The following is a 23,059-nucleotide window of genomic DNA, read 5'->3' as shown; positions in this document are numbered from 1 at the left end:
GGCACTGACATATTGGTTCTAAAGTATGTTTTGTAAGGTTCTGTGTACATGTGGCTTATCACAACCAGACTGTTTGCAAATACAGAGGTTGGTTGAGGTGATGGAGGGACAAGATTCCTGCAAGTGCTAGCTTTACCATTAAGATTAAGCAGAAACATCTATTTTTCTTGGTGCCTTGGGAGAGTTCTGATGAAAGCGGTAGCTACTGACTGCTGCTACTAAATACCCCAGAGCAAGAATCAGCATTGGGGCAGGTCCCTTGATCCTTGCTGTTGATTGGAGTCCAGTGCTGCAGAGAGCATGCAGCTGACTCTTCAGCCTCACTAGTGGTTGTCCCTGGAGCACCTGCTCCTGTTGCCAGCCATGTCTGCTATCAGCAGAAGCATCTCAAACCATGTCTGGTAACCATTTGGAGTATAGCCTTCATCATAAAATTAAACTGAATCATTTTTAAATAAGCCAGAACTCAACTGTGTGCTTCACTGTTTGCCTATGGGCCTTCACAGACCGTAGCAATATGCTTAGTATGCATTTCCTTACTATAGAAATTCCTGGTTGTTGTGCTGATCGCACCTGTTGTAGTTGATAGTCTTTCTCAAGGTGTATGTGGGATGTAGAAATGCTGCCCATTGCTCCCTATTGTTCCTCTTATGGTAATTCTTTTGTCTCAACCACCTGTGGTCTTAGGCAGTCTAATCTCATGCTTATTTGCCCACTAAGCATTTTACAGTATTTTAAATGGTTAACTAATTACAGTGTATTAATTATGCATCAGGCCAGGCATTCAGGGTGGAAATCATTGATGTGTAATGTGCATAACACCATCCAATGTCTGCAGCTGCTGTATCTGTTCTTGCGTTAGTCTTCAACCAGGCAGATGAATGCCTCAGGACAGAAGCCTTGGCTCCTCTTGTCTGCGGCTCCAGGGGATGCAGACCGATGGCCTTGCTTTTCCCTTGGACATCAATAACTGCACACATTGTGTCTTTTGGCTTGGAGGGCCCTGGGGATGCCCTGATGTCTTGTAGGAGGAAACAGAGGTCTTGGGCAGGGCCAGGCCTGTATCTTCTCTTGGGCTCTCTGCACACCTTCCTGGATTAATTTAACACACCCAGCTATCCTGAGACAGTTTGGCATGTTTATCTCTGTAGGTATTTTTAGAAAGCTTACTGCTGCAGTATTTCTGCCTTCCCCACACTCCACTGAGCTCTCAGAAACCCAAGGCAAATACAGTGCAGTGCTTATGGCCTTTTTGTAACGGTGGTTTGTCCTAAAAATGTCAGGCTTCTCTTTCCTTCCTAATGCATTTCTGTGTATTAGTTGTCAACACTTCACAACTCAATGTGCTGTGTTACATAAAAAGAGCAGCCCTTCAGGAAGCAATATGCAAGAGCAGTAGAAAACACAATTTCCTTTTGTTGACAATGATGTGTGTTACAGAGCAGTGTCACTGAGTGATAATTACTGGGCTAGGCTAGGATTTGTGCAGGCTGGAAAAGATGCCTTTTTGTATGATGTCATGGCAACAGATGGTGCTAATAGCTGGAAACCTGACTGTGGTCTGTGGGTTGGAGGCACCTGGGCAGCCTGCACACCATGCTCACGTCCTTCCTGGATGAAGAGCATCTGTGCATTTAAAGGCTTCTATTCTCGGTGTGCCTCTTGATTAAGTTTATTCAAATAGGATGTAGACAGTTCAGGTTAAACAAAGCCATCCATTGATTCTCTGGGAATCTGTGTTTTCAGATGGGATTTGGCAAGTAAAAACCAAGCCCTCACCAGCAGATGTCTCCCTGGGAGCTCAGCTGAGCAGCTCCTGTGCCGTATTGCTAGGAACCAACCCAGCAAGACAGAGAGAATGGCATGGATTAGCTTCAAGTGACAGTTTGAGAAGAGCTAAATTAAAACTTGAATACCTTGGGATGTGATTTCTGGTTTTGCTGAGCCACTGGCATATGTCCCGTTTGAATATGTGTAAACCAGTTTTAAAATGAGGAAGTTAAACAAATATATCTAGAACACTACTCTAATCCTTAGTACGAAGGAGAAGAAATGATTTCAGAATGTAATGTGTGTTTAGAAATGGAACTTAGTCAGAATTCCAGCAATGCCCTAAAGTTTACTTGCCCATGAGAGCTACCTTTTGTTCATGTGTTAAGGGTATACCAAGCACTTCTGACTGCAGTAGGGTGGGTTATGCCTTTTAATCATATTTGTATTACTTTAGGAGAAGTGCTGTGCATGGCTGGCTGCAGGCATGGCAGTCTGTGTGGATGACCGGTAGCTGTAAGATGCTACTGCCCCTATCTCCTGCCTGACTTCCTAGCAGAGCAGGGGCTCTCTGTGTGCACTGTGAGCCCAGGCTGTGGCAGTAACTTCTTTGTGAGTGCAAGGAAAGTTAAATACCAAATAAAATTTTTGGTATTTTGCTTTCCACCTGAGCTTTGCTGCTGTGTGTGCGTGGAGAGATGGAGCCAAAGGGAACCCCTTTGCTGCTGCAGAACTGACTTTTTACTGTCTTGTAAACAAGGCAAGAACACTTCCTTTCTTAAAATGTTTTGCCTCAGTGTGTTAGTATATGGTTAAGAGTGTAGAGAAGCCTAACATTCAGAACTGTGGAGCACTGAGGATTAATGTTAAAACAGAAAGCTGTGTGCTTTATCTGCTGTTTGGAAATTGAGGAACGCTTTCCTGCAGCTATCCCAGCGCTTCAATAAAGGCTGTTAATTTCTGTGCTTCTGGAAAGGGATATTTCCTGAGTCTAAAAATCCCCCTGGTCCATCTTGTATAAATAGCCTTTCTCATTGATTGGTATCTCTGGGGCTCAGGTTATATGACCCACTTTGTGTTTTTATCTGTGAAGATTATGCTAACGAGGCTACTGTGAGGAGGTGCATTTTGCTTGCAGCTACTGCTGCTGTATTTAATGGGTGTTTTCTGGGGTCCAGGGCAAGATAGTGAAGGCAGTGAGGGAAGCTGTGATGGTGACACAGAACAAGCACCCTGTTGAGGAGCTTGTGATAGAGTCAGAAATAATCAGTGTGGTTGTGGAAGGCTGCGTTCAGAGATAAACGTATCTTCATGTGGGCAGCTTGGCTGTTAACTGTGGGCTTGTGTGCTGAGAGGCCAGCCAACAAGCCCTGCTGACAGGGAGGCTACGTGTAGTGTGCGGAAGGGCTGGCTTGGCTCTTGAAACTGGAACTATATGCAAACCTGGGCTTTTGATTGAGTGTTGTTTTGGTTTTGTTTTTTTTTTTTTGCAAGATGTGTTTTGTGGATTTCCTGACATGATTGTGGTCTGGTGGAAAGCTGTGTGGCTGCTTGGAAGGGGCACTGTGGGAGTATTGGGTTTCCAAGGATGACATTGGGGAAAACAAATCATTTTTTCTCCTTTTGCATTCTGCCTTGTGAGCACATCTGTCTGTCTCACTTTCTTGTTTTCATCTTTATGGAGCGAAGTCTGTGTCAGTGCAGCCTCTTAACACAAGGGTTTGTGATTCATGGTTAGGTGCCTGCATGAACTTTGCTGAAATAATGACTAGATCTATTAATTCTTGCTTTTTAATGCAAGAAATCTTAACTTTCAGTCCTTTTGCGAGTTCTTTGAGCAGTAAGGTTTGTGTGTGCTGTTACTCAGTGGTTTAGCTATTCTGTTCTGTTATTATTTTTACAGAACTTGTAGGGATGTGAATCCTTACTGCTTCTTTTTCAGGCCCCTGTGAAGGTAACAAGAACTGTCATAGTGCTGAAAACTCTGAATGGAAGTTTAACTTAATTCCCACATCCTTTTTAGTTTCACAAACAAGTTTCTGCAAAATGCTTTGGCTGCTGTATTCTTAGTCATGATGGTAGTCTTACACTAGGAGAGAGTGCATGGTGTAGCTTGTTAGCCTAGAGGCATAACATGTTGTCACCGTTCTGGAAGGTCGGACCGCCAGGGCTAGCGATCTCCCCTGCTAGTGCCATTGCCATCACAGACACCAATATGGTTATATAGAAAATGGCAAAATGGCGTTTAATAAGGCACTACAGTTCTTTATATGCATACATCTGTCATCATCTATGCCCCCTAAAGCTCGTGTCATACATCACTCACAGAGCAGGGGGGGTCCTATCGTGTCACATCCCACTGTCCCAGCCTTGCCTGTTACAACATAACATGATCAACCTTATGGTTTTGAAGACCACGTTTTGGAAGCAGCAAGTGTTAGATCCTCTTAATTTGTCTCTAGTTTTCAAATCTTTAAGGCTCATTTTCATCTTCCCCACAGTCATCATGAATAAAACTTGAATTGGAGCCATCTGATTCCCAGACTGGAAATTATAAAATCCCTTAGAAAAATAATTTGAATCAGTCATGAGTTGCATGATTTCAGATTAGTCTTCTACCCAAAGATTTTGTGTGGTTTATCAGGCTAATACTTGAGAGCAGGTTTTAAATTTTGCAGGGGCTGTTGCTTATTCTCTGTGGTAAAACAGAGTTGGTAGTGACTTTCCTTAGTGGTTGTGTGTGTCTGCTGTTGGATGTCATGTCTGGTCAATGTACGTTTCTTCAGTTAGCTTTATTATGCTGGAATTGGTGTAATAAAGGTACTAGCAGAAATGTGACTTGTTTATTACTGCCGTTAGTATCCAATTGTTTTTCTGCTTAGAGGGATGGAAGTAAGCAATATGCTGTGAAATGTCAGTGCCCGTATGCTTGCAGACTGAGCAGAATGTATATCACAACAATTACCTGTCTGTAAGACTGATATATTTGGAGCAGAAAACAATTCCAAATGTTGCTTCTTTCAGTAATGTTGTTTACCTTTGTGATGGCAGTTGACTCATTAGGTTATGAGCACCTTCATTAGCTCATAAGAGACAGAATGAGGCAGCAGATAAAAACATGAATCTCATTTCCTAACAAGGAATTGAAAACTTTTCGGATAAAAGAAACGCATACTGATACTGGAAGGGTTGTTAAAAATAAAAAAACAAGGCTGGTGTGATATCCTGGGATTGGTATTCTGAGTATCACCTTATCACAGGTTGATGATCATCACTGTATTGCAAATACAAGAATGTGGCTGACTTGTCCAAGGAAGCTGCCTGAACAACATTGGCAAGTGTTGGCTGGGTCTTTGGGAGGAGGAGTAAGGAGGGACTTGGAAGCATACTCTGTAGCCTTTGGTATCAGTGGTTTTGCATTATGTGTGTCCTGTGTACTCAAAGAGGGCCCTTGGGTCTTCTGGAAGTTTAGTTTTAACTGCCTTGCAGGGCTTGAGCATGGGATGATGCTCTTCAGTAATTAGACAGATGCTCATGGTGCTGTTCCTGTGTATTAGGGAAGGGGAGAAGAAGGGCTTCTTCAGTACTGGTTTTCACCTGCACTTCGGAGGGAGTCTGGCATCAGAGACATGCAGTCATTGTGGTAAAATGTCAAATGTATTAGCTGATTTCTGCTCACAGGAGGTACCAGAGTGCTGAGTGGCAATGCTTCTGAACAGCCAACTGACAGCTGTCTTGAAACGAGGAATTTACAGGTGAAAATGTCTGAGTTTTGGTATTTTTGCAGTTGTTTTGCTTCTTGTTCAATAATATTGTCTGATATAAATCAGTGCTTTCCTTTAAGCTAGCATAAGTAGGTTGCTTGCTATTAGGAACTAAGAACCAAGTGAAAACCTCCAGAGCAGAGCGGGCAGCGCTTCTCCGGGCCCCACTTCTTTCTTTCCAAGCATCAGTGCTTCACTCTGTGTAGATACCAACATGAAGATTTAACTGCTTACGCTTCAGTGTGCAAGTGAAGAGAGAAGGGAGATGTTGTGCTGTAAAAGGAGTTTTGTATAAGTTGGCAGCCCTGCTCTGCTGCACCAGCGCTTGGATGTGGGGCACGTGGAAAATGAGTGCAGCGGGGTGAGGGCAGGTGTTGTGGTGCCTTGCAGTTTGGCCTGCAGGCTGTGGCAGGGCATCTTCAGTTTGAACAGAGGCTGACATCTTAAAAAGTCAGAAAGCATCTCACTTCATCAGAGAGGAAGTCTGAGCCCCCAGTTACTTGGTTTTAAAAGGTCGCAGCTGAGGGCTCAGGCAGAGAAAGCTTTGGTCCTTATCTGCTGCAGTTCCTGACCAACTAGTGCTGCCTCTTTCCTGTTTTACACCTTGTCCAGGCCATGAAGGGGTTACATTCAAAAATGAATAATGACTAAATTTATTCGTCATGGCCAAATGATGACAGCTGTTGAGATGCTCCTGTTAGCGCTTCCCAGGGGATAAAGCCAGGCTGGATCCTGGTGCAAGCCAGCCCAGCCAGGCAGAGCAGCTCAGCTGCAGCTTACGTTGCTCTTCCTGCATTCCCCGTGCTCTGTTCCCCTTCCTCCCTTCCTAAAGTGCACTCTGGGCTGAAATGGATGTTCCTGAGAATCCCACAGAGCTGCTAGAGAGGACTGAGGCTGTAGCTGTTTAAATCCATGTGCGAAGACAGCATGCTTAATGAATACGGGGGCAATGATTGATTATGCTCTGGACTGAAAACTGCGTCTCTCTGCAAAGCACTCTTACGTCTGGGCACGCTATGGAAAATATGAAGGAATGTTGAGGAAGCTTATTTGCAGAAGGATATGTACTTGTAAGCAATTTTTTTTCTTCTCGAATAATGTAAAGGAATTGAAAAATGTGAAGCCAGTTGTGTTGTTTCCCTGAGACAGCAGAGTGGTGAGCAGACAAAGGTCTCTTTCATGAGGGCATGTCTCTGGCGGAGAGCAGTGTGTCCCTAGTAAATGAGCACTGGGGGGTTCTTAGGGTGGAAAAATATCAGTGGTTATTTAATGCTGCGACCTGCTACCCGTTCTGCTTTGGTGCACCTCTGATGGAGTGATGAGTTACACCCATGCCGAATTAGGCACCTCGTGGTTTGCGGATGGACTGAAAATATATAAATATATATCTGTCATCCTTGTTGAAATGATTGTTGTAATCCCAGTCAGTGAATGGGGCGGGGAAAGGCTTTTGAGTAGCAATGCACAGTAGTTTATTTTTTCTTATTTTTTGAACTCGTGTGTTCAGCTTTCTTTCTGTTCTTTGTTTCTCTTTCTGTCCTGCACACGTGCTGCTGGAAGTCTTAGTGTGCAGTTCTGAATGTGGCTCTGTTACTCCTCACTGTTCAGATTAGAAAATACTGTTTGTCTGTTGAAGGACTACTCTGATAACTATATATATATATTCTTGTAGACTTAATGAACAGGGAGATGTAATTCTAACCTAAACATGTCCAGAACTGCAGGTTTGGTTTTTTTTTGTGCGTGCGTTGTTCTTAGCTAATGCTCAGAGAAACCTGTTTTACATAGTTCATTTAATTGCTGAAATGCTACAGGAGTGCATTTAGAGCTTTTCTGAATTTGCATGCGTTATGGATAGCAAACCACACCCTCTTCTTCTTTTGGAGGGGTTTTAAGAGTACTGATAGAAGAGGAAGTTAGTTAAATAATAGTGTTTAGCCTGTAATGCAGCTGATGGAAAATTGTATTACCAGATGCAAGTGATTTTGAAGCAATAAGGCACTTTCTGAGAATGACTGACTTTCACTTGGCTGGTAATATATATTGTAATCATTTGTTAATATATATATATGGGCATTTGAAATAAATGTAAATAGGGCAAATTTGGCCTGGGAGCATTCATGGTATGTACAAGTTTATCGTCCTCACTTAAATCCCTTTATGTAGGATTCAGAGATCACACATTTTAGAGTCTTATTTTTATCTACCAGGACCTTCTGTGCAATTCTGATCAAGTAATGTTTTTGAAATGAAATTCCTGCTTAAACTAGACTGTATCTTCTTTTTTCTTTCTTTCTTTTTTTTTTTTGTTGGGGGGGGGAGTGGAGGAAAAAAAACACAAAATTCAATGTTTTAATGTATTCCTGTAGTGGGACTTGCCAGGCAAGGCGTATTTTCTGTTAAATGGAGCAACAACACTAATAAATCACATCAGAAAACTACATGCGGTCTTCAGTTTCTGTGTTAACACATGATATAGTCAAGCAACTTGTTAAGCATCTGATCAGGGTAAATAGTACCCTGCAATGAACTTTCACTTAAATTAATTAAAAGTGTATTTTCCAATCATTCTGGCTTTTCCCTGGGCTCCTTTCAATAATGTCATATTTTCAATTATGTATGTCAGAACAAAACAGTGAGTGTCGATGGGAGGTAGTACAGTCTCCATGGCTGCCTTAGGGCACTTTGTGATAGATCCCATTTCCTAAGTGTAGTGGTTGTTCTTAAATTGACCTCAAATTTCTTGATGTGACCTTAAATTTCTTAATTACAAAGTTTGTGTTTGCTTTTGTCTTGTTCACTTTTGCCTGAGCAACAGCTGAAATACCTGTTACTGCCTCTGCTTTCCTGTTTTTTTTTTCTGTCTCTTTGCTGTAATCCAAGGCTTTTTGAATGTTAAAATTAATGGAACAGTTATTCTTGGCCACGTTCCTTAATTTTTTTGGATACTTCCTAGATATTGTTTCAGTGCTGTGATTGGAGTGTGTCATCATGCACACGTGTACAGGTTGCAAATGTAGTTTTTTAGATTTTTAGCTAATCTGTGACAGCTCTTCTGTGTCTAGCCTTTATGGGGAGGGAAAAGCAACTTTTCTTCTTCTTTTCTTCTCTTTTTTTTTTTTTTTCCTCTTCCACTAGAATGTTTTTCTTGTAAGAAAAGCTGGTAACAGTAAACTTAGAATGTATTGAGTTTTACTCATTAGTGTTCATCTAGGAGGCTGTATTGGTTACTTGATACTCCCAGATGCTTTCCTGAGTAGTAGGGATGGATTAAAGCTCCTGCTAGCAGTGTTTGCTGAGTGAAATTTTACAAAGGAAATAGTCCCAAAACAGTGAGAATGGATCCAACCACGGATCGTTGGGTTGAGATGGGCATGGATCACAGATGAAGTGTTAGTGTGGAAAAGCTTGGTGATGAGGGACTGAGGGGCTTTTTCTAGCCTCAATAAATCATACACTTCGCCTGTATCAGCTGTCCAAATGTTTTGTCACCTCTCAACCTAAGGCTGTTTTTTAAAGTGGATTAGCTAATTTGTGTAGAACTGCAATATAAGCACTCCTTTGGAATTGAATTGACCTTCACTGAAAATCAAAGTGACTGGAATTCATTTTAAGTTAATCTATGTTCATGTTTGGAAGTAGGACCTCTGGATGGATACAAAGGATTCTGTACATTTCAGTTCCCTTTTTTTTAATTTTTAATATTTAAGATAACTATTTGCTGTTTCCTTGCTTTGTTGCTGATAACTTAAAAATGTAGAAGTAGATGTGCAGCTTTAGGTTGGTTCTGTGATTAATGGTCCCAAAGGGAATTGCCTGTGGCTTATCAGCAGCATAGGTGTTGCCATGTGATCTTTCCTGGATTAATTTGTTGTTTGTTCCTGATCTTGTGCAGGCAGTTAGCATGGTGTGAAAGGGCAGCTGGCTCTTCCTGATCCTTTCCACACGTGGATTTGCTCGTGATTTTTTTCAAAACAGCTCATATTAAATTAGAGGCAACAAAAAATAAAAATAAAAATCAGAGATATAGACTGTAGACAGTTCAAGTATTAGCTGTGGCTTTATCTTTTTTGTTGTAGATTTGTGGTTTCTTCCATCAGAACACACATGTTGAAAAAGTTGTTGTGGCTACAGTAGCATGGAAATGGTCTCAGTGGTTGGTGGTTGTTCCTAAATAACCAGGTTGCCATCATGAAGAAGCTGCTAAGATGGGAACTGACAGAGCAGATGCAGCTCCTGTTTCAGCAGACCAGGCAATGTGTTTGCCATCATGCTGGCATGTCCCTTGAGAAATCCCTGATATGGCTGACTATGTTTTTTCTTTTTTTTGGCAGATAAAAATTTTGATGATGAAGACTCTGTGGATGGGAACAGACCTTCCTCAGCTAACTCCTCTACATCTTCAAAGGCCCCTGCAAACTCACGTAGAGTTGGAATGGGGACTACTCGCAGACTTGGGCCTGCAGCTCTGGGATCCAAGTCTTCAAGTAAGCTGATAACGTACAGTATTTGTAGTGTTCATGTTTGAGCTTATTTCCAGAATTTTCAGGTCATATCATTCTCTCAGTATCCAGAAGCAGATGTTTCCCACGTGAGATTATATGTATGTTTGCCTGAATGTAAGTGGGTCTGTACAGTGTGAGTGAGTGTTCAAACACTCCTCACATCCCTCTGGTGCACATTGCCTTTGTAAGGCTGGAGCAGAGTCATTGTGCAGTGAAGACTTAGCATGTCAGTGATTCATAATGTGAATTTTTGTTTTTATAGCTGATGTTCTTTGGCTGGACTGGTGCAGATCTTTTATAGCTACATGCTAAAACTTAAGGCCGTGCAACCTAAAGCAGACACACTGACTTTTTTCAAGTCCTTCAGGCATTGCTAGTAGTGAAGGTGAAAAGGAGTGATAATTTGGAATGTGATCAATTTTAAATGTCATTACAAAAGATCTAGAGAAATGGAGGAAGTTGTGTTTCACTGTCTCTAATGTGATTAATATTCCAGAGACTGTTTATCCTCCTTATCATTTGTCTACTTGTGCAGGTGTCAGGAGATCTGCACCTTCATCTATTATAGATAGGGTTAAATCCTTTAAAATAAAATCTCCCGTATAATGAAAGTAAATATTCCCTTTCATCTTTCAGACTATGCCCCCTAACTCTTGAGTGACTACTATAATGACTTCCCTAGTATGCCCTCTGTGCCTTAGAGCTGAAGCATGCTATGAACGTCCAGTCCTTGCCTGGCAGTTAATTTTCCTGCCTCTCTTCTTATTACATTTGCAGCACTCTGAGGATGTGTGGATTGTGAACTTTCTTCTGATTAGGTGCCTTGATAGATAGCTAGTGATTTCTTAATTGATTCTCTTGTTGATAAGAAGATTGGAAAAGCTTTTTTGCTGTTTGTCAGCAGGCAAAGAGGGAGCAGGTGCTGTGGATGAAGAAGACTTCATTAAGGCATTTGAAGATGTCCCAACAGTTCAAGTGAGTAGAGTTATAAGCTAAAGCACATAAGACAAAATAACAAAAGATAGATGTCGGATCTAGCCCTTATCACTGATAAATTGCACTTTGCTTGAATGCTGACGTGTCTCCCTTACAGGAAGGGTAAGTTGAAAGTTGTAGGGAAGCATCTTAAAATGGTGCTAGCTGCCAGTAGGTTGGTGTGAAATGCTCAGAAGTGGAGGGAAGGGAGCCCGGTGGTTTGTGGTAGAGGTATCGTAGGGGAAGACATTGAGCTGGCTCTGGATGGGGCATGTTGAACAGAGCTGTCTGATCAAACAAAAACTCAAGTCACCAGAAGGTTCTCTGTGTTTCATTTGTGTCATATGGAAACTGAAATGAAAGCAATAAAGGACATTTGTGCCTCTAGGATGTCTGCTGTTTTGAGTGCTGTGATGGAATAGCATATGTCTGCTGGTAGATTTAGGCAGGTGTCTGGAATGTGGAGTGCATCATCTCTCCTTCACCAGAGTTTACCCACTGGGACAAGAATGCATAGGTGTGCTCATGATCTTACCCAGCTCAGCCTGGAACCTAACCTGGGCTGAAGTGTAGGGTGGTGACTTAGCCTTACTCTTTTGATGCAATTGTGTATTTTTAGTTAATCTGCTTTCAAATTGACTGGCTTCTTTCCTTTGATAGCTTTCTTCTGTGCTACAGTACAGAGTGACTGTTTAATAGTTTGAAAATTTTTAGTACCTGCAAGTATAAAAGCCAATTTAGTGTTAAGCATTTAAGGTCTTACTTCTGTGTGTGAATTAGTTAGTTTTCTCTGGTTATGCGTGGTGACTGTTGACTAACTCCATAAAGCATATCCATTTATTTCTTCACAAAGCAGGAAATTTTGCATTTTATTGACTGTTTTGTTTCAGATGCCAGTTATGTATTTGACTTTTCTCATTAACTCTTTGGTTTGCTGTATATACTACTTGAAATGCTGCTTAGAAATGTGAAACTGTAGTAACAGATGACAGTCCTTTAGTTATCCTGTGATCACGTTATAATGTTTGAAGGAAATGTGTGTACATACTATGCATTATGCAAAACTAGCATGTCCAAGTCTAACATGTGACAGTTGAGCACTGAGGGAAAGAGGAAATAAGGTGATTGTTGGGAAATGATCTTGCTTTCTGGAATAAATCTCATCTTATGATTCTACTCTGTATTTCAATTTACAGATTTATTCTAGCCGGGATCTTGAGGAATCCATAAACAAAATAAGAGAAATACTATCTGATGATAAACATGACTGGGAACAGAGAGTATCTGCTGTAAGTAGTTAACTTTGACATGAACTCTATTGATAGGTTTTCTTTCACTGAACTTATCCCATGAAAGAGTTTGCAGAGAGAATCTCAGAATAAGGCTGAAGTGCGATTTAAGGAGGTGAACATGTGTTATATTTCCAAAAGCTTAGGGGGAACATTTGTTTATGAGCCCAAGTTTAAACCACATTTCAAGAGGAAGGTAGCTTTTGATATGAAAGCATCTGATGAGCCAACATCAGGCTAAACTGGAAGTCATGCAAGGAATCTGATGTAAAGCTAGAAATTTGCTAGCAGATGCTGAAATGCTGAGATGGAAATAGCAAAAATGACATTGAGTCTCTTAAAACATCTCCTGTTGAGGCAGAAAGACATTTTGCCTATAGAGAGCTCACTTATTATACTTTTGCAAAAAGGGAATAAAAGCAAAGAGTTCAGAAAATGTAAACACTTAAATTTTGAATAAATTGTTATAACTGTGGTAAATGCATTAATGGAAAAATTGAGTGTTGTGTGCATACCAAATTTGTGTCATTTTCTGAGATGAGCAGTTTCCATAATACAAATATAGACATACACTTTTCTATACAGTAGGCTTTGATCTCTGGCGTGTCATGTCTCAACTATGTCTGTCAAGTCATATATTACAGATCTAAGCGTCAGCTTGTACTGATTCAGCTTACTTCATTTTTCTTTGCTGTAGTGAGAGCAGTAAGCTTAAATAGAGGGACTGTATTCATGAGCTCACATGGAGATATCCAAAATAAAGTCTTGATTAAGAAATTGTGGCCCCAGTGTCACTAGAAAACATGCTATTTTGGTGAGGTTGGGTTGCACTTCTAGTAGACTCATGTAATTACTTACTTTAACAAAGTCAATGAACAAATTCTAGATATGTCAGTATAACTCAGATCTGAGTCAAGCATTTCAAGTCAACACATCTTTCAACTAGGATAGCTATGTAAGGTTCTAAGCTTTTAGAAACTGCTTTACGTAGGTGGATATAAAGAGGAATAAAAACAAACCTTTGACATCTTTTGGCTTAAGAAGTAATATTTGGGTTATTAACAATACAGTTGGAGATGCCATATGTAATACTTGTGGGTTCCTGTAACAGTTAGCTACCATGCTTATATTACTTTATATTCTTGGTATGTATGTTAACGTGTGAGTTATATGTAAGGTCTGAAATAAAATTGCTCGGCATTCTTTAAGTTTGTTGTACAGAGGCCCTGGGAGCCAAGTGTGAGCTCTGAACCTAACTGTCCAGGTGTGCATTGCTCATTAACAGTCACTGCTTTTTTTACATTTCTAACAGTTGAAAAAGATCCGCTCCTTACTGTTGGCTGGAGCTGCAGAATATGATAACTTTTTCCAACACTTACGACTCCTGGATGGAGCATTTAAATTATCTGCTAAAGACCTGAGGTCTCAGGTAGTGCGGGAGGCTTGTATCACATTGGGGTAAGTTTACTTTCTAATGGTGCTTGAAATGGGTTGTAGAAACAAGAAACAGATGCTGGTTAGAACACATATGAATTAACTGATAGAATGAAATTTTGCTACATTCATTTAAAACCATATACATGAAGACTTCTAACTAAACAGGAGTGGAAATGACTGTTTACATGAGTTGATAGTGATAGGGCAAAGGAGAACGGTTTTAAACTAAGATGGGGAGATTTAGGTTAGATGTGAGGAGAAAGTTTCACTCAGGGGGTGATGGTGCACTGGAACAAGTTGCTCAGAGAGGTTGTGGATGCCCCATCCCTGGAGGCATTCAAAGCAAGGCTGGATGTGGCTCTTGGCAGCCTGCTCTAGTGCTTGGCGACCCTGCCCATGGCAGTGGGTTTGAAACTCGATGATCTTTGAGGTCCTTTTCAACCCAGGCCATTCTGTGGTTCTAACTGTAGTTGTGCAAACTCATATTGTTGAGTTTTAAACATTAGTGATTGTGATATGCAAAAATACATGTTTCTGTTCCAGTTCAGACTGAGCTTTTTTATTATTATTATTTTTTGTGAAATGACTTCAGAAAAAGAGCCTGTAATGTTTTTAACAGCATTTTTTAATGGAAGCTTGTGTATATGAATGCAAAACCAATCACTTCAGAGAAACTATGATACAAACTAGCAAGTTTGGGGAATTACTTCTATTCAGCATTGTCACACTTGATAGTAAATGTTTCTCACAGTTCAGTTGAACAAAGAACATGAACTTGAGATATTTCAACAGATTAGTCTGTCCTTTATAATTGGAAAGGAGGTGACAGTTGTGAAGAGTGACATATTAGTTGTGCTAATGTCACATGTTGTGTAGAAGTCTGACTTGCTTAATCCTCAGCTCACTTAACAGTATGACTTCATTGTGTTTTTCAGACATTTATCATCAGTGCTGGGAAACAAGTTTGATCATGGGGCAGAAGCCATTATGCCAACAATTTTTAATCTAATTCCAAATAGTGCCAAAGTCATGGCCACTTCTGGTGTTGTAGCAGTTAGATTAATAATCCGAGTAAGTATCAGTCAAAAGAGAACAGCGTTTTATCGTTTCCAAATGCTGTGATGTTTCTGAGAAAATAAGCGAATGTTACTGCAATGAAGATTAGATTAAATGTCAAATCTATTCTTCTGATTGTGCAAGGCTTGTCTCTCTCCAGATGTAATAAAGCCTTGTGTAGATAGATGATGACAGGTAAGCCATTCATTAACAGTAGGAGAAAGTGGCAGAAGTGATAGGAAAAACGTATCTTTTACAGAATAAGTTATTTCTGTTCCTCACAAATGAGCAAACTTCTAATAGGTTTTAAATCCAACTTGCAGTACAGACTTATTGTGTTATAAAACTCCTCAGGTACAGCAGGTGCTGCCTAAAACCATTAGGTTGCAATGGTGGCTTCTACTAGGGAAGCTGCAGGTAGCATGACTACTCTTAAGTTGTAACAACTGACTGTTCATATCCTCTTGAAGTGACTTCAGCTCTTTGGCAGAAGAAAAAGTAAAATCTGCTAAAGATATTTTTAGTGGTAACATGTTTTTTAATAGCAATCTCTATCTGTTAGTATTTCCTTATTTAGCAGTTCTATTGTTAAGAATTGAACAAAAATAAATATTTGCCTGCAGAGCTCAGGTGGCTAGTGAAAATGGCCCTTCAGTGCATGGAGCTGTAAAGTTTTCTTCCTGTTTTTGTTCTTTTGTTCTAGCATACACACATCCCTCGACTAATACCCATCATAACCAGTAATTGTACCTCCAAGTCTGTTGCAGTTAGAAGGTGAGCATTTAGTTTGAAGTTATTCTGTTGTTACCAGTAAATAGAATCATGTATGCATTCAGATAAAAATCATATTTGTTTTTATTCGTGGAAAGAGCCATTATAGACCTTGCTCTAGAGAATTCTTCTTATTTTCCCCCACGAGTTGGGAACAAATTCAAAATCAGCTATTATAATGTGCAGTATTGCAGAGAAGAAAAGGCAGTTCTTCTAGAAGAAACATGTTCTTTAAACTAATCTTTGTGCTTACTTACAATCTCATATTAGCTTTTTTCTATTATTTTTTTCACAGACATGCTTCTCTTTCGCACTACTAATCTTTGTAGTGACATGTTTTCTATGAGCCAGTCAGCAGAAATGCTGTTCTGTGATGTTGGGCAATATATGCTCTTACATTTAAAATCTAAGTGGGGACACTCTGGCAGCTTCTCTGGGAGACTTGCCTGTGCCACACAGATTAATTTTTCTCTAGTTGAATGAGAAGAAGGTCTTTGTTGTTAATGATTTTTTTTTACAAACCTTGAAAAAAATCACAGCACACATCCTTCCTTTTCAATGAGCGAGTCTGAAGCTGAAAAGAAGCTAGGTCCAAAATTTCCATGTGAAGCTTGAACTCGGATGAGTGCCGGGTGGTATTAATTAGTATCTGCTTTGCCAGTATCTAAGGGGGCTTTTTGGTATGTTATACACCAAGCCCCATCTTGAGAACCTCTAGAGAGATGAATCCAGTTACTTTACAGTTTTTATTGATATCTGTTGTTGTTCTTCCTGAATTCTCATGCCTTGAGAACCATCATAATAAAAGGTGACTATTGTGCAGAGGCTAGAAGTCAGTGTGCCTGTTAACTTTGAGAAACTCAACATTTCTCCTTTTTCTTCTCAGGCGCTGTTTTGAATTTTTAGACCTGCTGCTGCAGGAGTGGCAAACTCACTCCCTAGAAAGGTAAGCTCTGAAAACAAAGGTGGTGGTTAATTCTAGCCTATTATTGTCTGTAGAAAGAACAGTCTTGGAGGTGAAATTCGTGTTTCTAGCAAAGATACTTTTGTGGCAAGAAAAGCATGTGTGTGTGCATGTATACAGTATATCCATGCAGTTCTGGCAGCCAGACTTCAGTGAGTCTGTTCCTTATGCCAGCCCTAGATAACCTGTCTCAATGAGTCTCTGAACTTGATAGGATTTTTTTTTCTTTGCTTTTGCACCTTAAAGTGAGAAGATGAGTTGATGGCTGCTACACATCTAGCAGGAGCATCTGAAGCTTGTAGAATGATTTGGACTAATGAATAGCAGAAGAAATTGTCAGATATCTATTGGGACTCAGTTTCCTTAGCTCTGGGCTGTCCGAGACTATTTAAGGATTAAGAAGAGTATTTTTACATCCAGGCAGTTTCAACTGACTAAAGATGGACCAGTGAAGGATGCTGGTTCCCTTTCCCTGGTCAGCAATGTGAATAAAATAAAACTGACTTAAAAGAGTAGATAAAGCTACAAAATATCTAGAGCAGAAATGGGAGGAACTTTTTGTTCATGGGCACTAAGGCAAAACCAAATTAGTTGTTTGTAAATGTAGTACTTCTTTCTGGATTGCTGGACCACTTATTTTTCTTATTTCAGACACATATCAGTGTTAGCTGAAACAATAAAGAAGGGAATTCATGATGCAGACTCTGAAGCCAGGATAGAAGCAAGAAAGTAAGTGGAAGCTATTGTTGCCTTTTCTTCCTCCCTTTCTTTACCTGTATGTTGCAAGTTATGGTATTACATACTGGAGACTGTGTTCCAGACAAGTAGTTTTATGGCTAGCATTTTGGCTGGCATTCCTTCCCTTTCAAAGGGAATGAATAGTAGATGTCATATGAAATGATCACACAGGGCTTAGATACGTATTTATTTATTGGTTTCCAGTGGTGGTTATTTTACTTTGATCTCTAATAATTTGTCTTTTTTTCCTGTCTGAGCAGGTGAAACTTCTACTTGAGCTTAACCTATAATTCTGCTATCCACAACTAGTAGCCTTGTCTATCTTCTTGTTGTTTGATAATCTTGGGTTTAATTGAAATTGCTTCCATTTAGTGCAAGAAAGCTATTATTTCTGTTGTGTTTTTTTTCTTCTGCCTACAGTCAATTCTGTGGTATTTGTTATTCTTGAAACAAAAGTCACTGTGCTGGTACACTGCTAAATGTTATCCAAAGTATTTAGTCCAAATTATTTTGACAGTGAAATAATATCTTTGTGTATATCTGCAGGTAATGTAATTAGTTCTTTTTCTAAGTTCCTTTGCATTTTTGACAATGTTTGTACGTAGGATAGTGTGCTCCTATGCTGGGATCATGCTCTTCTGAACAGAAGACAGCAGGAACATTTTTCTTCAGAAAGAGGATGCAGTTAAACAAGAAATCACTAAATAATACATTTTGTTAATCTAAATGCTTTATTATTAGCAGAGGTTTTTCACAGTAGGACTGTTTAAATCCTTTTGAAAGGGAAAGTTTGCATCACTGGAGAATACAGCATGCACTGAGATTTCACAGTGGATGACTAGTTAAGCTGAAAAGGCAGCAAGGAGAATGGAGTAAGACTTTAGAAAACAAACTTAATTCTCTTTTTCCCCGTTTCTTAATTAAGTGTTATTGTGTGTGAGACAGAAATTTGTTTCCTTTTGGTGGTGTGAGAATGCATGTGACTTGTCTGAGGGCTGACTGTCTCATACAAATAATTCTTGTTTCATTTGAGCTAATGGTCTTGCTCTTCAGCTGCCCCTTAGTTCCCCTTGAAAAGTGCTGAGAGACTTCATGTCCTTTTGTGATGAGAATGAATGGTGTTTTAGCATAGCCAAGAGATGAGGACCTGAGAGGAATTCCCCCTTCTTTAAATGTTCTTTTACTTTCTGCATGGTACTGATTGGAAGTGTATTGAAACATCTTTCTTATTCTTTAGTTTTCCTAGAAGGTAGTCAACAGCCTTAGCTCTACAAAAGATTTCTCTCTGCAGCAATGTACAAAAACAATTTGTTAAACTTGAGGAAGAAAGCACATGCTGGTGGTTTCCCGAATCAGGCCCATACATGTGATTTCTACTTTTGGTTTGTTTTTGAAGTATCTGTTGAACAAGTAGTCCCAAGCTAACTTCATTCTGGTTATGGTTCTAGCCCTGGTCTGTCTCTTATGTGTGCTAGACAACTGTAAGGTTACGAGAACGTCCTTTGTGACAGAGCCTTTTTGGTATCTTATGCTTTTACAAAGCCCCAGGGGGTCTATCCCTCTTTATTATTTGTATATTTTGCCTTCTGTGGGGCTGCTTTTCCAGTAACGGTGTTACTCTGTGATGTGTCTTAAGTGCATCATGGAGGCAGTAGGTGGTGGAAATGATCGAGCTTAGCAGCCCACTGATGCCATTAGTGAAAAAGGCTCTGACCGTACCTGTGCTTCACTGACCACTAAAACATGACAATATTAACAGCACTGTGCCTTGTTCCAGGTGCTACTGGGGTTTCCACAGTCACTTCAGCCGAGAGGCAGAGCATTTGTACCACACCTTGGAGTCCTCCTACCAGAAGGCACTGCAGTCGCATTTGAAGAACTCTGACAGTATTGTGTCCTTGCCACAGTCAGATCGCTCCTCCTCCAGCTCCCAGGAGAGTCTCAAGTAAGTCATTTGGCATCTTTACTTCTCTCTTGGTTTAAACAACTGCAGAGATAATATGATAGCTCCTGAGAATTTGAGGAAGCAGATTCAGATCAGATTTCAGATCACTGGTTATCAGTGGCCTCCATGCTTGATTATACCAAAATCTAGCTAACGTTATTAAAATAAAATGCATTATTCTGATGCATGTATGTGTTCTTGCTTCTCTTAAAGAGGTGATCAGCTTAGGCTGCAAACATCTGCAACTGAAGACACATGAAAAATGTCTCTAAAATTGATGTAACTTGTGATAAAGTTTTCTTAACAGTCACTTCTTGCTCAAATAACATACATAAGACTTTTCTTAGTGCTTTTGTAAGCAATTTCATAATGATGCTGTATTTATATTTAAGTAAAATAAGCTTTGTTAGTCTATTCTTGAATATAAACGACTTCCTGTTGACTCAGTTATATACTGAGGGAACAGAGTAGCACTGTTTCTGGTGACTGTGAAATACCAGTTTTGTTTTAATAAATACTTGTATTAACTTCTAGCCGTCCACTGTCTGCCAAAAGAAGTCCGACTGGAAGTACTACGTCAAGAGGTGAGAACAGGAGTTGAAAATGCAGTGAGGTGTTGCTGAGGAATTGTTATGAAACAGAGTGAATATTTTGGATACTACGACGTGCAAAGGACAGCTTATCTGTTCAGTGCTCCTTAAAGAATCAGCTCTGGGTTGTGCAATCATTCTTGTGCATCAGCACTGATGTCTTTAAAAGCTGGTATTTAGTTATTGTTTGCACCTGAAGGAAGGCTAAAAAGCTGTAAAAATTGTAGCAAAGTTAAGTTTAGCTCTGAAATAGCAGGAATTAACTCCTACTGATGCTGGTACATACAACTACATAGTCTACTGTTGCATGCATTTCTCTCACTTGTTTTTTATGGTTTCAGCACTTATTGAAGGCAGTCTGCACAGAATTCCTACAGTGTTAAATTGCATTGTCTTGCTAATGTATTTTACCATTAGACATAGTATTTAGGTATGGCCAGGAGATGCTGATACTGCATCACAGGGGGGCTTAAGTGCAATGACAAGGGAATACATAAGAAAAAATACTTCCTTATTCAGTAGACATGTTTTTGTTTCTTCATTCATATACCTAAGCCTGTATATTTCTGTACTTTTCTATTGACAACTACAGGCAGCTTTCCTGTCCCAAGCAAATGCATATAATAACCTAAGTAGTAAATCTGAATACAGAGCACAACAGACACCTTCTGCCTTTATCGTTATACTCTGCTGATACCTTGGATTCAAGGAGAATTTTGTGTGGTACCTACTTTTTTGTGCCTGCGTATGCATGCATGCTTGCAGCTGAATAGACACATTTTTTTGCTTAAGAAGGTAAACAACAAGGAGTGGTGGGAACAGTGATCCTCACAAGAGAATGCTTCGGGAAGTAAGATAGGAAGACTTCCAACAAAGTGTAGAACCTGGGTTGAAGGACCTGTGGGTCTTTTCTAGCCAGTAGCTCATAAGCTGGTGACAGGTACTCTACTTGAGTTTTTTGTATTGCTGGCCTTGATAGCCTTTTCTTGGCATTTAGGTTTAGTGTCTGATTAAGTTCTTGAAATATCTTTTCAGTCACTGTGGGGAAACCCACGTTAGCCTGATAAGACATTCTTTAAGTATTTCAGTGCAATTAGAGAGTGTTAAAAATAGTACGTTAAACTGCTTGCCATGCTCTTTGAAGCACACAGCTCAAAAAATTAATCTTCTTTATTCTGGGTCTCCCACTCCCATCTGCAGCATCTACAGTAAGTACAAAATCTGTGTCAACACCAGGATCTCTGCAGCGATCCCGCAGTGACGTTGATGTTAATGCAGCAGCAAGTGCCAAGTCAAAAGTGTCATCTTCTGGAGCACCCACCCCCTTCAGTTCTGCTGCAGCCCTGCCCCCAGGCTCATATGCATCACTAGGTAAATCTCTATGTTCTACTGTTGCAGTCAGCTTTCTTTGCTATCAGGAAGTGTCTAGATAACTTGATTTGAATGTCAAACTCTGTAACTGGAAAAACATTTCTCTGAGATGGCTAACAGCTCTTGAGCATCAGTGTGTGATCTCTTGCCTTTCAGAATTAAGCAAAAAAATTTGCAAAGGAACTGACTTTGAACAACTTCCCATTTTTGTGAGTTGTTTTGATAGTCTCAGCCTCTTTTCTGGGGAAAAGTAGGTCTTATTCTTTTTCCATGACGCTGTTGAGGAAAATGCTTAGTGCTGTATTACTTTTGACATGTCCTTCTGTCTCTTTTCTTCCTTCCCTCTTTCCTTGACACTGGTTTTCCATGAATTGTTCTGTGCTTTGAGTAGTACATCTTTGTAGAGTTGGATTACTTTGTTTTGCAAAAAGAGATGCAGAAGCAAAGAGAAGCAGGCCTTCCCATTTCACCACACAGTTGGCTTGTAAAATTTTGCTCTCTTTGGATTATAGCCACACTGTGCTATTTTGTCCAAGCATTGTACATCACTGTCAGGTACCCACCAGTGTTTCTTAGCAAAGTTTACATTTGTTCTTTCTCTCCTGGAGATGACACTGCTTATTTGCTAAAGCAGAAAATGCAAGGCAGTGACCAACACCATATAATTTCACGTTCTGCAGATCACATAGCAGTCTGATTCCTGAGTTTTTATTATTTTTTCACCCTTACAAGGAGGAGAAAAATTAGATGTCTAGTGGGTGTCAAAGGCAGTGGTCTTGATTTGAGCTGTGCTGATAGCCTTCATTTCTTCTTAGAGTCAGCTGAAATGTAGTTTTTCCTTAATGTTGAGCATTTGATCTTATTTCAGATTAAATAGGGATGCTTTTTATAGATTCCCTTTGTAGATATATTTTTTTCTATATCTAAAGTCCCTTATAGTGTCTTTAATGTATTGGTTGTTCATGTTTTATTCTGATTTATATTGCTTTTTCATATTTAGTTCAAGATTCTGATGCATTGCAGTGAGCAGTTAATACAGATTGTGGAGTTGACTGCTTAAGAGTATGCTTTCAGAACTTAAGGGCGCAGCCGCTCTTCAGATGAGGTGCACTGTGTACTGGCTTCAGTGGCACATGTGCTTTTTCACTATCCTGTGTCATGAGGAAGAACGGGAAGTGGGGAAGAGAATCTTAAAGCTGGTTTTATCCTCGAAGCCAGGAAACTGAGTACCTGTTTTTCAGACAGTTAAGGGAGAAAACTGGGAAATGTGCTGTTTCTTCAAGTTATGCAAGCATGGCTGCTACTAAAGGGGGTTGTTTCCTTTTGAGCTAGTAAGGACATCTGTTATCTGTGTGTCTCCATGAGAGAAATGGTGAGGCAAACAAAGAAAATGGGGTTTGACAAACATTAGATACATGTGGAAAGAAAAACTCACAATCTTGTTCTTCAGATCCATCACACTTTGATTTGTTGCTCAAACTTTTTGTTTGTTTGCATTAATTTTTTTCCATACTTTTTTAGCTAATATATAGTGCCCTTTTCTGTTGATGTTACTAATTCTTCCCTATTAATCCTTGCCTTATTTTTTTTTTTAATTTGCCTAAAGATGGTACTACCACTAAAACTGAGGGTAAGCAGTCTGTGTAACTGAGGTGTGTCTACAGTCGTACCACTCTACCTGGTCTGTTCTCAAACTGTTACTGATTTTCATCCATGTTCACTGGTGACCTGCATGAAGTGTTGCATGGTTGTCCTGCTCATTTTGATGCCATGGGGTGTTCTTCACTTTCTCTTCAAGCTGCTCCCTGCTGATGGCACTATTCTGGTTTCGTGACTGATTTCTAATTACAGAATTGCATGTGTGTCTTCCTATTTACAGCAGCG

The 23,059-nt window shown here is 39.9% G+C and overlaps 1 protein-coding gene across 5 annotated transcripts in view; it reads left to right on the top strand.

Moving 5' to 3' along the window:
- The window catches only part of CLASP1 (cytoplasmic linker associated protein 1), a 144,174-nt gene that overhangs the window by 52,546 nt on the left and 68,569 nt on the right, over nucleotides 1–23,059 (top strand). For all 5 annotated transcript variants that reach the window (XM_065750797.1, XM_065750800.1, XM_065750798.1 and 2 more), the window contains exons 9-19: nucleotides 9,869–10,021; nucleotides 10,941–11,014; nucleotides 12,211–12,303; nucleotides 13,616–13,761; nucleotides 14,676–14,811; nucleotides 15,500–15,570; nucleotides 16,454–16,513; nucleotides 17,183–17,260; nucleotides 19,047–19,214; nucleotides 19,749–19,798; nucleotides 21,005–21,175. In XM_065750797.1, coding sequence (XP_065606869.1) covers nucleotides 9,869–10,021; nucleotides 10,941–11,014; nucleotides 12,211–12,303; nucleotides 13,616–13,761; nucleotides 14,676–14,811; nucleotides 15,500–15,570; nucleotides 16,454–16,513; nucleotides 17,183–17,260; nucleotides 19,047–19,214; nucleotides 19,749–19,798; nucleotides 21,005–21,175 — 1,200 coding nt within the window. The remainder of the gene's footprint in view (nucleotides 1–9,868; nucleotides 10,022–10,940; nucleotides 11,015–12,210; nucleotides 12,304–13,615; nucleotides 13,762–14,675; nucleotides 14,812–15,499; nucleotides 15,571–16,453; nucleotides 16,514–17,182; nucleotides 17,261–19,046; nucleotides 19,215–19,748; nucleotides 19,799–21,004; nucleotides 21,176–23,059) is intronic.

Source organism: Cyrtonyx montezumae, unplaced genomic scaffold (genome assembly GCF_038088225.1).
Source record: "Cyrtonyx montezumae isolate F1298 unplaced genomic scaffold, pur_monq_1.0 scaffold_7, whole genome shotgun sequence".
NCBI classification, from domain to species: Eukaryota; Metazoa; Chordata; class Aves; order Galliformes; family Odontophoridae; genus Cyrtonyx; species Cyrtonyx montezumae.
This window is presented reverse-complemented; position numbering and strand designations above follow the sequence as displayed.